Source organism: Physeter macrocephalus, chromosome 15 (assembly GCF_002837175.3).
Source record: "Physeter macrocephalus isolate SW-GA chromosome 15, ASM283717v5, whole genome shotgun sequence".
Classification (NCBI taxonomy): Eukaryota; Metazoa; Chordata; class Mammalia; order Artiodactyla; family Physeteridae; genus Physeter; species Physeter macrocephalus.
In genome coordinates, this window is record NC_041228.1 from 18,226,457 (window position 1) to 18,241,688 (window position 15,232).

General features: G+C 37.2%; 1 protein-coding gene across 1 annotated transcript in view; it reads right to left on the bottom strand.

Annotated features, from left to right (window-relative positions):
- The window catches only part of COL14A1 (collagen type XIV alpha 1 chain), a 265,739-nt gene that overhangs the window by 77,227 nt on the left and 173,280 nt on the right, over nucleotides 1-15,232 (bottom strand). Inside the window, exons 32-34 of the mRNA XM_024129388.3 lie at nucleotides 9,776-9,918; nucleotides 5,884-5,993; nucleotides 3,817-3,975 (exon numbers count right to left, since the gene is read on the bottom strand). Coding sequence (XP_023985156.1) covers nucleotides 3,817-3,975; nucleotides 5,884-5,993; nucleotides 9,776-9,918 — 412 coding nt within the window. The remainder of the gene's footprint in view (nucleotides 1-3,816; nucleotides 3,976-5,883; nucleotides 5,994-9,775; nucleotides 9,919-15,232) is intronic.

Here is a 15,232-nt window from a genome sequence, read left to right on the forward strand (position 1 = left end):
AAATAATGGTGAGTCTTTGAACTTGCCAGTGAATAGACAGGGCATATGGTCACTGTTACAGACCAGATTCCCTCCTCTGCCTTAAGTTCTATCATAATCAGTCTGACCCAAGGGAAAAGAGCTCAGAATGGAAATTGGGTAACCACATGCAACTCAGATACAATCTCATATCTCACTTTCCTCACTTTTGAAAGGGGATTCCTCCCTAACTTATTCAAGTCTCAGTTTCTGCATCTTTAAAATGGGGATAGTAATAAGTATCTCTTCCTAGGGTTATTGGAGGACTAAACGAGGTAATATCAGAAATGTTCACACTGCCTAGTCCATAGCAGGCAATAAATGTTAGCCACGATCATCATTTTAAGGAGTAAAAGAGATACAATCCAGTGAAAACACAACCATGTCCTTGCAATTTAAAAACACTTGTTTCTAGAGGATCATTGACTAGTCTACTATTGATTCCTACATAAAAGCTTTAACTCTAAATAAAATTACTAAAAACTCCATAACATAACTTGTATTTGTCTTTATTTACACATCAGAGGGCTAAATAAATGTCAGTTGTATAATTATATAAGTGTTAGATTTGAAAAGGTGGAAAAAAGACACTAACAAACATAATCAATGCCAGAAGCTCAAATTTTTTCTCGAATCATCCCTGATTGGCAGCATGATAATTTCATTAGGTATCAGAAAAGGTAGAAGAAACTTCTCAGGAGAAAGAAGATTGGAAAGGAGAAGCACAGTTGATAAGTTTCTTCCCATGTGTGTTTTGACGGCTAAATTAAGCCTGCCTATTAGTTTAGTCCCACTAGGGACTTTTGCTGCATGTAAAATCTTGCATTGCTGAATGCAAGTTGTTTTTATTATGAATATGAGTAATTTCAATACAGTAGTTACTATATCCCTAAATCCATTAATCTCTCCTCCACTCAACTTTGGTTTAAAAAATCTGTAGTCTTTAAAGATTGATAATTTAGAGTTCTTCCATCACTTGGCATTTTTTGAATCATTGCTGAACTTGCCAGGGAATGCTTACCTATAAAGACTCATCCCTCTTAGATGATAATTAGGCCTCCTGGAATGACCAAAACTTGTACATTACACATTCCCTTTTGCATATGTATATCAAGATTATATTAGCAATGTATGATTTCTAAATTGAGAACTGAAGACTGAAGCTTCTCTCTTGCCTTGCCCTGAAACAGTTAAGTAATAACCCAAAAAAGCAAGTGAGTTTTCAATCACATTCTTGAGGTCTACTCTAATATCATCCATTTCCACATAATCAAATTCCTCAATAAGTGGGTAGACTAAAAATCTATTTAGTAATCCTTTGTAGACGTCTAGATTCTAGCAAAAGCTACAACTTTTTTCCTACTAGGCTTACAAAGAACTCTTTAATGACCGACTTCTATAAATTCCCCTTTGTCTCCTACTGGGTGGAAGTTACCACAGAGGGTGCTCTGTTTAATTGATTTTCTGTCATGGTCAAAAGCAAAGATTTATCACCAGTAGGGCTGACACCTACAGTCATTTTAGCTTTCAGAAATAAATTCTTTAATATTTAATTGGTCACACAATTGGAGTAAAATTACTACGTAGAGTGTAATTTGAAATACAATTAATTTGTAACTGTAATTATAAAACTGTAGTTGTAAAGTATGAATTCTAATTAGGAGATGGTATGATATATATTAGTGGACTGTTGTCAATACCACACATGGAATACTATATATGCAAAACATTTTAAGAAAAGACATGATACAATTCAAATAGATGACTTCCTATTTAATTCCTATCAAGTGTTTCTTGAGAAAGTACTCTGTTCATACGAATTTATTAGATACTGTGATGTAAGGTAGACGTGGGTCATTGCAAATGAAGATCAAGACATGGTTTCTGTTTTGAGGGGTTTATACTCTTGACTAGAGAAGTGAAATGCAGTTATATGAAAGAGCAAGAAAATAATATATGACTACAAATAATCAAGGGTTAAGCAAGTACTACAGGTTTAGAAAAGGTGAGATGGAAAAGGTATGGTTGACACTCTTCAATAAAAATAGCTGCTCTTCATTGAATGGCTACTAAGTGTCAGGGATTCTATATGTATTATGTCTAAAATAAAAAAATAATGATAGTACTAAGTGACATGGGCCATAATCTCATCCACCTGGAATTGTTTCTCTTTCTTAAATTAGAGTCTATTCATTCATCCTTCTAAGCATCCATCTATATACATCCATTTATCCATACAAGGTATCCATAGTTTGCCAATTCTGGAGCCTTGTAAATTCTGAAGTGTGCTATCATAAAAGTATCTTCCATGAAGCAGAAGGTGAAATGTTTCTTAATCCACATGGAATACCACAAATTAAGAGGAGATAACTCCTCAATATCATGTAAACATTCTTAAAAGTCTCTTACCACAACTGAAAACAAAAGAGCCTTCCATAGCTGTTATATTCCCTCTTTTCAAACATCTAATCCATAGTTCTCCAAAGCAAAGGAGAAACAAAAGTACTTTTAAAGCTACTTCAAAGCTAAGTGTTAAACTAATTAGCACACATCTATGAAGATCTGAAAGCGTCAATATACCCTGATTGTACACAAGGATTTCATTTCTATTGTTACCACAAAGAGAAATGCCATGAAACAGCAAACTGTCCCAAAGTAAATTCCCTCACCACTCTGGGACTGTTTCCTGGTATATAAAGTGAAAGGGTTATACTGGAGCAGAGGAATTAGAACTGTGTTCCTCAAAGCGCCCTTAGGGACCATTGGAGGATGGCAGCACCTACTACCCCATGTCCCCTCTCCCATTCAATCAACATGGGTATGTTTTAATCATACTCATTTATCTGATATACTAGAAGATTTCATTTGTACTAAGTGATTTCAGCTTAAAAACACTTTGAGAACCACCAGGTCTGTCTAAAATTCCATATAGCTGGCTAGTTCTACAGATCTCTGAAAGCATAAGACAATAAGAGTGAATCATAATTAACCTGATTATTCTGCTACACAGAAGAGAAGTGTAGATGTGAATATTTGGAATTGCTTACAAGAATAAAATTCCCTCCAGGCTAATTGGTTCTAATTATAGAATGACTCAAATTAGAGAATGTTGCTAATTAGCTGTGAATGTGTGGCGTTAAAACAAAAGCTTGTGTACACTGCTCTTTATTGCGGGTAGTGACTGAAGGGAATGTGATTTCTTTGCCAATTCAAAGTCTCCTCGTCTGAAACTCCGTGCTGTATGATGACAAATATATCTGAGAATTATTTGTTATTTAAATAACTATTAATGATTAAAGGGTTAATTTTACATTAGCAATAGCAAGAATCTAGTTCTAAAATGCCCAAATCTAACCCAAATGAGAGACTTATGTCAATTTACTGTGTATAATAATAACATATTTTATTCGGATTTGTATCTGCTTATATAAATGAGGTTCATTTATAGTTATTCTCATTAACAAACCATTTATGCCACAATATTTTATTTGAATTTTAAAATATGAATATTTTACTATTTGAATTTTAAAATCCATTTAGAAAACAAACTAGTCTAATTCTTGGAGCATTCTCCTTATAATATAGCAGAAGCATATTGCAAGAGCTTTGAATGTTCATGTTTTAACTTATTTGAAGAGGCCATTATCTACTTGTTTATCCATTCATCAATCTGTCATTCATCCAGCCCTCCCTCCATCCATCCCTTCACCAAATGTTTCCCCTGGAAGATAGATAATTATATTTCAAGAGGATTTTTTTCTTTAACAATAACACAGATTCACTTATTTATCCACTTACTGGTGCAGAGTTTCCATTTGGTCCTCTTGATCTAACCATTCTCCCTAGGACTTCGACACCATCTAATGTGATATTAGACGATGCATTTATTGCCTTCTCACCCACTTGCTTGCAGTCAATAACCACTTTGGCTAAAGTCTTGCTGACAACAACATGTAGCTGATAAAAGTAAAGATGTTTTAGAAGGTAAGAAGCAGGAGAAAATATCAACCAAATTTACATAATTGCATGACTCCTCACCAAAAAGTATGGAAGAGAAAAGAAGGAATTCTGTCACTATATGTTTTGCTTAAGGAAAAAGGTTCTACTTTTACCATTTCCATGATTATTCCACATTCAGGTACCATCTCTATGTTGTTGTTGTTGTTTTAAACACTAATGAAATCTCACATGCTTTTCATTTCCCCTGTAATATTTCTTCGCTACTTTGTGACTGACTCTGCCTAACCAAGAAAAGAATTATGTCTAGAGGAAGTTGGTAAATAAATGACAATAATTCCAAAGAAATGCTAATGGGACTATTTTGAACCATGAACTAATAAATCATCTGCATCTCATGTACTTCTGGTTGCACAGTCAGATTAAACCAGAAAAAAAAACCATTTTTATGCAACTTTTCTTATGCAAAAAAGAGTCAGAATTTTGTTATGCAATTGTTCTTATACAGTTATGGTATTCAAAACCCCAGAAAGTAGCAAAGTTGTGTAGTTTAGATAGATCTGACCACATTCTACATCAGGAGACAGAAGCCAAGATGAAGACTGCTTTGCAACACCCCTTCCCTCCCTCTGACAGGACAAGAAGGGCATGGTTAAGAGGCAAAGCTTTTTGCAGTACCACTTAGTAAATTCTCTGCTCTCCGGCACTCTTGGTGTTGCATTCCTTAACAGCCCAGAGATCAGCGGGCTTATTCACTAAACACAAAGGAAACAGTAAAGTTTGGAAGGAAGCATGTCTACTCCAGTGATCACCAAAACGAAGTGTTTCAGAGATGTGAAATGTGAATGAACAGAGTTCTATCACAAGTGCCAGGTTAAAATAAGAACAACTAAAGTCAGGTTTTACCAGCTTCCTCCGGGTAATTTATATAATGGCAGTGATGGGCTGTCTGTATATATATGTCGCAGTGCAATCTGTCTACATATTTCAACATGATTTGGCTGCTGGTATTTATCTATATTGGTGGCCAGGTAGACCAGCAATCCTTCCTACATCATACATAATGTAGTGAACTAACAACTATCTGCTAAATAATACAGTACCCTCTACTACATGGTTCCTCAAAGTAAGAACCTGGACCACTTCTGTGGTAGGGCACCAAAATGTGCCACCCCAAAATGTCTCTTTGGTATGCAGATTGTTTCAAGCTGAAAACAATCAAGGCACAAAAGACTCAGGAAGAAACTTTGACCTTCCTTCTAACTGCCTAAAAGGATTTAGACAGAAGTCCTGTTCCCAGAACAGAGCTATCACCAGGGATATCTGCAAAGAATATAGGCTAGGTATGGTGGGGGAAAATCTGTGTCCCATTGTCTCTGCAGGCCCAGCAAATATTTATTTACCAAACATTTGCTTTTCCATCTCCATGTGAATTACCTTCCTTCCCTTTGAAGTCCCAAACTACCACCCGCAAAATCCTCTTTTGTCTTTAGCTGAAGATGGTACTTAGGTGAAGCTTTTGGCTATTTTGGTGAGATACTCAGTTTTTCCTGGGTCTCTCCCGTGTATACATGTTATTAAACTTTTGTTTGAGTTTTTCCCGTTAATCTGTCTCATGTCAATTTAATTCTTAGGCCAGCTAGAGGAACCTAGAAGGATAGAGGAAAATATCTTCCTTCTGACACTATCAATATCCCCTGGTTACTGGATAAAAATGTACATTTTAGGGTCCCAACCCAGAACTACCAAATCAGAATGTCGGGGCATTGTTTACAAGCCCCACAGGTAATTCTTACTTCAGGTGAAGTATGAGATCCAAAGCGCTACGGATTTTTTGTTTTACTATCTTCTGTTGCTTTGCCCACAGCAAAGAGAATGAAGAATATATGTAGACAAGGCATTACTCACCTTGTGAAAGCTTCCATAGAAAATTTTCCTAATTTCAGGTCCTTCAAAGGTAACAGTTTGAAAATCCCCACTGTAGTCATGGTTGAAATATGTTAGGGTTTTCCCACCATCTAATCAAACAAAGGAAAATAAACCCATGTGAGAAAGTATTCAAATGGGTAATTTTTTAAAAAGTCAACTCAAAATAATGTAACCTTTGTTTTCAGGCTGTGTTTAGGACAAAGTGATGAGGAGGTAAGGAAATGACCTATAGCCCTTGGGTTACCCCAGGCTTTCAGTTGGCCAGATTAACTAACTTAACCATGTAGTGATGCTGATGAGGCAAGGACCCTGACATATATTGTTCCTCTGTAGTTCTTGCCTATACTCCCATTCCCACTACCCTTTCGGGAGATGGTTGCCTGAAGTTGGAAGTAGAGGCAGATAAAAAGGAAAAATGAAGTTAATCAAATTGTTGCCAGAGCTGCTCCAGATCTTTGCTCAAAACCCATCAACCGTCTAACCCACACCTTTGGCAGGAATGCCCGTGCTCAAAAGCTGCCAACCCCCGACCTTTAGCAGGAGTGAACATAAATTTTTAAGTTAAAAGGTCCAGAGGTAAGAAAGGAAGGTACAAAAAAACAAAAACCACAAAAAAACAGATGGAACCAGCTGGGACCAAGATGATGATGAATCTCACCTCCAACAGACCTTGAGTCCCATTATACGGTGATTTACTACTTTAGCATGTTACCTACACCTACTTACTGGCAGCCATTAAGGACCAAAAAAGGATAAAAAGGAGGTGGCACCCCAGTCCCTTGGAAAAAGCCCTGCCCCTTCCCTGGTAGACTAATGCATATGCTTCCCCATCATCAGCCTCACTCCTCCTCTCTTTGTCTTTACTCTTTAAAATTAAATCACCTCACACCAATCAGAATTGGCCTTCATGAAAAAAATCTACAAACAATAAATGGTGGAGAGGGTGTGGAGAAAAGGGAACCCTCCTGCACTGTTGGTAGGAAGGTAAATTGATACAGCCACTATGGAGAACAGTATGGAGGTTCCTTGAAAAACTAAACATGTACTACAATGTTCACTGCATATCTATTTACAGTAGCCAGGACATGGAAACAACCTAAGTGTCCATCAACAGATGAATGGATAAAGATGTGGCACATATATACAATGGAATATTACTCAACCATAAAAAGAAATGAAATTGAGTTATTTGTAGTGAGGTGGATGGACCTAGAGACTGTCATAGAGTGAAGTAGGTCAGAAAGAGAAAAACAAATACTGTATGCTAACACATATATATGGAATCTAAAAAAAAAAAAAAAAAAGGTTCTGAACAATCTAGGGGCAGGATAGGAATAAAGATGCAGACGTAAAGAATGGACTGGAGGACACGGGGAGGGGGAAGGGTAAGCTGAGATGAAGTCAGAGAGTGGCATGGAAATATGTACACTACCAAATGTAAAACAGATAGCTAGTGGGAAGCAGCCGCATAGCACAGGGAGATCACCTCGGAACTTTGTGACCACCTAGAGGGGTGGGATAGGGAGAGTGGGAGGGAGACACAAGAGGGAGGAGATCTGGGGATATATATATATATATATATATATATATGTATAACTGATTCACTTTGTTATAAAGCAGAAACTAACACACTATTGTAAAGCAATTATACTCCAATAAAGACGTTTAAAAAAAAAATTAAATCTCTCTCCTCAGGTGGGTGAGAAGTTGATCTGTGAACTTAGTTCCCACTTCTTTCTTTAGCTACTGAATAAAGCTTGTGCTGTGTCAATCTCGGCTTGGGTTTTGGTTTTGCTATTCACCTACTTAAACCTGAAAGGAAAAAGAACCCTCCCCCTCCAAGGCAGAGAGCATGGGCCAGGCTAGGCCCCAGCAGGTTCATACAACTTAATTCGGTACCAAAGTCTTAAGAAATAAAAACTAGACTCTTTGCCTTATTTAACCACTGAAGCAACCAGTTTTCCCAGGACATGTAACTTACACTGCCCCCAAATAGTGATATTTCAGTGTGTCTTTTATTATGAACAAACAAACAAGTAAAAAAAAAAAAAAAAAACCTTCCTACTCTTGAGTACTTCATGTTACAAGGAATATTTTATACAAAAAGAAAGGAACATTTTTCTCACTAATTCATTCCCCGGTTACAACTAAATTTTTCATTCTGCTTTCTAAAGGAGCAAGTAAGTATTAATCATTTCAAGAGACTTCTTTGTTTTCGAGTCCTGGTTGGATATAGAGTTAGCAATTTACACCTTTTTAATCTACAGCTTTCCCTTAGTTTCAAAATCAATACAAAATGCCTTCACAATGTTTAGTTGTTGATTTATTTCTATGTACTGAAATGTTCTTTAACAAATATTAGTTGGAAATAGCTTAAAATACTTTTCTTATCCAAATGTTTGAGTTAATACCTAACAATAACCACCAAATTTTCATTCCCAGACTGACTGGGATCCTAAACTAAAAATATATTTAGAAAACTCAGGGACATTAACCAAAAACTTGATAATTCTCTTAAGTGATAATCATTTGTGACATCCAACAGTAAAGGTTAAGAACTTTCCTTTATTGTTTCCTCCTCAACTTTCCAATCTCCAAACAATGGAATTTCTCATTCACAACTATTCTCTTTTCTTTCTGGACTTACTCTCTAGATGATCGCACATATGCAACTTTCAATTTTAGATCTCCATCCCAGAATTCTTCCTAAAATATGCTTCTGCCAATCTGACATTCTTTTCTAGGATATGAAAGAGGCATTGCAACATTGTGACTTAAAAGAAGCATATATTTGTTATTCAGATGACCAAAATATATTTCTCATATATACTTAATCTTTGTCTAGGGTTCCTGCCTCGCAGCTCCTAAAACCCTTGGAATTTCCTGTGGTAAGAACAAAAAATGTGCCCTTTGTTATGTTAATACAGTGGCTTTTGGAAAGCCCTTAGGTAACCTAAGGATAAGGGCTGGTTGCCTGGAGAACCAGTCATGTGACGAGAGGGTTAGAACTTTCAGTCCCCCTACCCCTTCCAACTTCTAGGGAGGGGAGAGGGGTTGGAGACTGAGTTCAATTGCCAATGGCCAGTGAGTTAATTAATAATTCCTATGTAATGAAGCATACATAAAAACCCAAAAGGATGGGGTTCAGAGAATTTCCAGGTTGGTAAACATATGGAGGTACTGGGAGAGTGGTGCAGGCGGAGAGGGAATGGAAGCTCCCCACCTCTTCCCCATGCCTTGCTCCTGAGTTATATCCTTTTATAATAGACTGGTAATCTAGTATGTAAAATGCTTCTCTGAGTTCTGTGAGCCACTCTGGCAAATTAATTGAACCCGAGGAGGAAGTTGTGGGAACCTCTGATTTATAGACTGTGGGTCAGAAGTACAGGTAAAAATCTGGACTTTCAGTTGACATCCTGAGCTGGAGCGGGTTATTAGAGCCTCCAATTCGTAGCTGGTAGCAGCCTGAGCTTGCCACTGGTGGCTGAAATGGAGGGGGAGGAGGGCAGTCTTATAGGAACAAGGCCTCAACCTGTGGAATCTGATGCTACCTCTGGTAAATAGTGTCAGATTGGAGTTGAATTCTCAGATACTCTGCAGTCGGCGTGTCTCAGGAATTTTCTTTCTCCACCTTGCTCACTACTGAATCCCAGAGCCTGGTGTTGGCAAATAGTAGGAACTCAATGAACATTTGTTGAAAGAATGAGTAGATAAATGAATGAATCAACTATCACATAGTTCATTATTAGTATTTACAAATAGCTTAAAATAAGTGAGTTACTCTACAATACACACAAACCAGGCAAGATGACATGCCACATACATTACTCATACATGTGTGTGCAAATGTTTTATAAATAAATATACTTACTATCTAAAATGACTCCAACCAATGGGTCAGAATTTTTATTTAAAATCTCCCAGAGAGCAAAGGGCTCCTCTGGAGTATCAGGAAGAATCCGGAATAGAAAACTGATTGTATAGTCAGAGGGCAATCCTTCTGGATGTAAATATCTGAAAATAGAAAGAAAATAGTATATTTTACTGTATCCCTCTTTAAGAAGTTATTTATATGATTATAAAAGCAAATACACTTTCATTATACAAGATGTGAAAAAACAGAAAAGAAGAAAATAACAGATCACCATTACCCCATTCAGAAGTGATCACTCTTTTGGTGCCGGGCATTTCTCTCCAGCCTTTAAAGAATGTCTGTAAGTATTTGTCCAATTTATATAATTTTGCCCCTTTCTTTTCTTAGCACCATTTACTACATATTTCACATTTCCTTAAATATTTTTAAGGGCATGATATTTAATATCTGCACAACCTTCTCTTGTTTGGCTATTCCATAATTTATCTGACCAGTCACTTCTTATTAAACATTTAAGTAGTTTCAAGTTTTAGTATTATAAATAATGTTTATCTACAGTCCTTTTATAAAACTTAAGACACTGTCACTTTCTATCACATGTTGTAGTTAGTTGCATTCCTGTCTGTGCTATGTTCTCTGATGCACCATCTAAATCCACCTTTAAGAATTGAGAATCGACTAATCCTGCTTCTGGGAGTGATGTCTGCAGACAGCTCTCAGATACCAGTTCCCTCAGGAATGGCCTCAGCATTTGAGGGGTGCCTCTCCCAAGGTCATGCCAACTTTATTATGGTGCCTCTTTTCAATGACTAGTCTTTGAGGGATATAAGGACCAGAGCTTCTCATTCCAAAGGAGATAACTCCATTCTAAGAACTCCTGTGTGCGGGTCAACTGAGGCTTTTACTGAAACTGCTTCATAGCTTGACTTCTCTCCTTTGCCCTAACTTACTTCCTTCTGTTCCCTTCCAGAAGAGCACAGCCTCATCGACTTCCCACACACTAATCTCCACCTTTGGATCTGCTTCCTGGGGAACCCAACCTGCTACTCCATCTTACCTCTCTTACAGTTAAGTGGATCACTTACATACTTTAAAATTTTTCCCTCAAGCAACAGATACAGGTTTTTAGATATATAGGAGACCCGTAATATTTATTAATCAAATTGACAAATTGGTGAATAGGTCGGAATTTAGCATAAATTTAAAAGTGAAAGTTTGATTTGCATACATTAAATATGTATGTATTCATTCATTCAATATTTGTTGAGTGCCTACAATGTACCAGACATGGTGATACACATTAAGATACATCAGTGAATCAAACTGGCAAGGAACCTTTGCATGAGCACTTGAATTTGAGCAGGGTGAATTATACAGTTTATTAGAAGGTAATAAGTGCCATCAAAAACGACTACAAAAAGCAGCATAATGGGGATTGGGAATGCTAGAATGCATTATTTTGCCATTTTAATTAAAGTCATCAGCATTGGCTTCACTTAGAAGGTTCATTGAGAAGACTGCATTTGAGCAAAGGTTCACTGAGAAGGTCACACTTGAAGAAAAACTCATAGGAGATGAAGACATCCAGCCAGAGCAAAGATACTAAAGAGGGGTGTGTCTGGTATATTTTGAGAACGGACTAAAAGAAACAAGAGGTAAAGTCAAAGAGGTAATAGCTACCCAGATAATGCAGGGCTCTTTGGCCATTCAAGAGCTTTGACTTTTATGCCACGGGGAATGAGGAATCACTGGCAGATTTTGGAGTGACATGATCTGATTTATACATCAAAAAAAAAAAAATCATTCTGACAGCTACTTGGAGAACAGACTCCAAGAAGGCAAGGGTAGCAGCAGGAAGACCAGTTAGGAGGCTGCTGTAATGATGTAGGGAAGAAATGATGGTACCTCATATCAGGGTGATGACAATAGAGGTAGTGAGAAGGAACAGACAATTAGGATTCCTTGGTGGATTGATGTGGGGCATAAGAGAAACAGAGGAGTCCAGCTTCTTTGCCTAAGAAACTCGTTAAATGTAGTCATCATTAAGAAGAAAAAGGTCATAGGTGAAGCTGGTTCTGGAGGTAGGATGAGGGATGTGGTATTGAACCTATAAAGTATGAAATGCCTATGAGACATCCAAGTAGAGATATCTAGTAAGCAATTAAATATGTAGGTCTAAATTTGGGGAAGTAGATCTGGACTGGAAGTATAAAATTTAGGAGTCCTTGCCATATAGATGGGATTCAACACTACGATACTGAAAAGATCACTAGGAAGAAGGGATAGACAGAGAAAACAAGGAGGTCTTGAGCAAGTCCTGGTCCCTCCAACATAAAGAGGTGGGGGAGAAAAGAAGAGCCAGCACTGAAAAGGAACAGCCTGTAATGTAGACAGAAACTAGAGGTAGTGTGTGCCCCAGAGGCCCAAGGAGGAGAGTGAATCCAGGAGGAAGATATGATCAACTGTATAAAATGCTGGTGACAGGTCGAGTGAGGTAAAGGCTGGGAACAAGCGAATGGATTTAGCAAGGTGAGGGGTGAGGGCATTGCTGGCCGGGTGAACAATTTCAGTGGAGTGGTAGAAGATTTTTCTTCTGGCAATTCTCATTTTTGTCTAGGCATCCAGGAATGATATTCAAATATCCATTTTAATATTCATCACTAGACAGTGTAAAAAAACCTGTCGAAAAGTAACGTCAGATGTTGGATTTATCTAAAACTACAGGTAGTAATGTAATAAGCTTGAATTCAATAAAGAGTATTTTGGAAGAAGGTAGAAAAGCAACTTGTTTACAAATTGGACAGATTAATTTAATACTCGAAAATGATCTCCCCCACATTTTCATGTATATGATGTGCACACTATATCAAAATGTGGACACAGAAAAAGTTTCACATTAAAATACTCAAGGCATTTTGAGACAAAAACAAATGAATATTTGGAATGTAAAGTAGCAGGTGACATCTTGAGAGATGACCCCTTAATCAGGAACTCCTAATTTGTAATCTCAAGTACCTCTGGAGTTTTCAGAACCGCTGAAATAGCGCCAGAAATCCCTAGGTGCATCATAGACTGTAGAATAACTAGATAATGTAATTTTTTAACACCTTAACTGGAATATAATTGCTTTACAGTGTTGCGTTAATTTCTGCTGTATAACAAAGCAAGTCAGCTATATGTATACATATATCACCATAACCCCTCCCCCTTGCATCTCCGTCCCACCCTCCCTATCCCACCTCTCTAGTTGGTCACAAAGCACCGAGCTGATCTCCCTGTGCTATGCAGCTGCTTCCCACTAGCTATCTATTTAACATTTGGTAGTGTGTATATGTCAATGCTACTCTCTCACTTCGTCCAAGCTTACCATTACCACTCCCTGTGTCCTCAAGCCCATTCTCTACATCTGCGTCTTTATTCCTGTCCTGCCCCTAGGTTCATCAGAACTTCTTTTTTTTTTCCTTTAGATTCCATATATATGTGTTAGCATATGGTATTTGTTTTTCTCTTTCTGACTAACTTCACTCTGTATGACAGACTCTAGGTCCATCCACCTCATTACAAATAATTCAATTTCGTTTCTTTTTATGGCTGAGTAATATTCCATTGTACATATGTGACACATCTTCTTTATCCATTCATCCAGCTGTCGACAAACACTTAGGTTGCTTCTATGTCCTGGCTATTGTAAATAGTGCCGCAATGAATATTGTGGAACATGACTCGTTTTGAATTATGGTTTCTCAGGGTATATGCCCAGTAGTGGGATTGCTGGGTCATACGGTAGTTCTATTTTTACTTTTTAAGGAACATCCACACTGTTCTTCATAGTGGCTGTATCAATTTACATTCCCACCAACAGTGCAAGACTGTTCCCTTTTCTCCACACCTGTTCCAGAATTTATTGTTTGTAGATTTTTTGATGACGGCTATTCTGACTGGTGTGAGGTGATACCACATTCTAGGTTTGATTTGCATTTCTCTAATGATTAATGATGTTGAGGATCCTTTCATGTGTTTGTTGGCAATCTGTATATATTCTTTGAGAAATGTCTATTTAGGTCGTCTGCCCATTTTTTGATTGGGTTTTTTGTTTTTCTGATATTGAGCTGCTTGTAAATTTTGGAGATTAATCCTTTGCCTTATGATTCATTTGCAAATATTTTCTCCCATTCTGAGGGTTGTCTTTTCGTCTTGTTTATGATTTCCTTTGCTGTGCAAAAGCTTTTAAGTTTCATTAGGTCCCATTTGTTTAGTTTGTTTCTATTTCCATTTCTCTAGGAGGCGGGTCAAAAAGGATCTTGCTGTGATTTACATCATAGAGTGTTCTGCCTATGTTTTCCTCTAAGAGTTTTATAGTGTTTGGCCTTATATTTAGGTCTTTAATCCACTGTGAGTTTATTTTTGTGTATGGTGTTAGGGAGTCTTCTAACTTCATTATTTTACATGTAGCTGTCCAGTTTTCTGTTTATTGTTTGTAGATTTTTTGATGACGGCTATTCTGACTGGTGTGAGGTGATACCACATTCTAGGTTTGATTTGCATTTCTCTAATGATTAATGATGTTGAGGATCCTTTCATGTGTTTGTTGGCAATCTGTATATATTCTTTGAGAAATGTCTATTTAGGTCGTCTGCCCATTTTTTGATTGGGTTTTTTGTTTTTCTGATATTGAGCTGCTTGTAAATTTTGGAGATTAATCCTTTGCCTTATGATTCATTTGCAAATATTTTCTCCCATTCTGAGGGTTGTCTTTTCGTCTTGTTTATGATTTCCTTTGCTGTGCAAAAGCTTTTAAGTTTCATTAGGTCCCATTTGTTTAGTTTGTTTCTTGTCCAGTTTTCTGAGCACCACTTACTGAAGAGGCTGTCTTTTCTCCATTGTATATTCTTGCCTCCTTTATCAAAGATAAGGTAACCATATGTGTGTGGGTTTATCTCTGGGCTTTCTATAATATTCCATTGATCTATATTTCTGTTTTTACCCAGTACCATACTGTCTTGATTACTGTAGCTTTGTAGTATATTCTGAAGTCAGGGAGCCTGATTCCTCCAGTTCTTTCTTTCTCCAGATTGCTTTGGCTATTCAGGATCTTTTGTGTTTCCATACAAAATTGAGAAATTTTTTGTTCTAGTTCTGTGAAAAATGTCATTGGTAGTTTGATAGGGATTGCATTGAATCTGTAGATAGCTGTGGGTAGTATAGTTATTTTCACAATGTTGATTCTTCCAATCCAAGAACATGGTATATCTCTCCATCTGTTTGTATCTCTTTAATTTCTTTAATCACTCTCTTATAGTTTTCTGCATACAGGTTTTTGTGTCCTTAGGTAGGTTTACTCCTAAGTATTTTATTCTTTTTGTTGCAGTGGTAAATGGGAGTGTTTCCTTAATTTCTCTTTCAGATTTTTCATCATTAGTGTATAGGAATGCAAGAGATTTCTGTGCATTAATT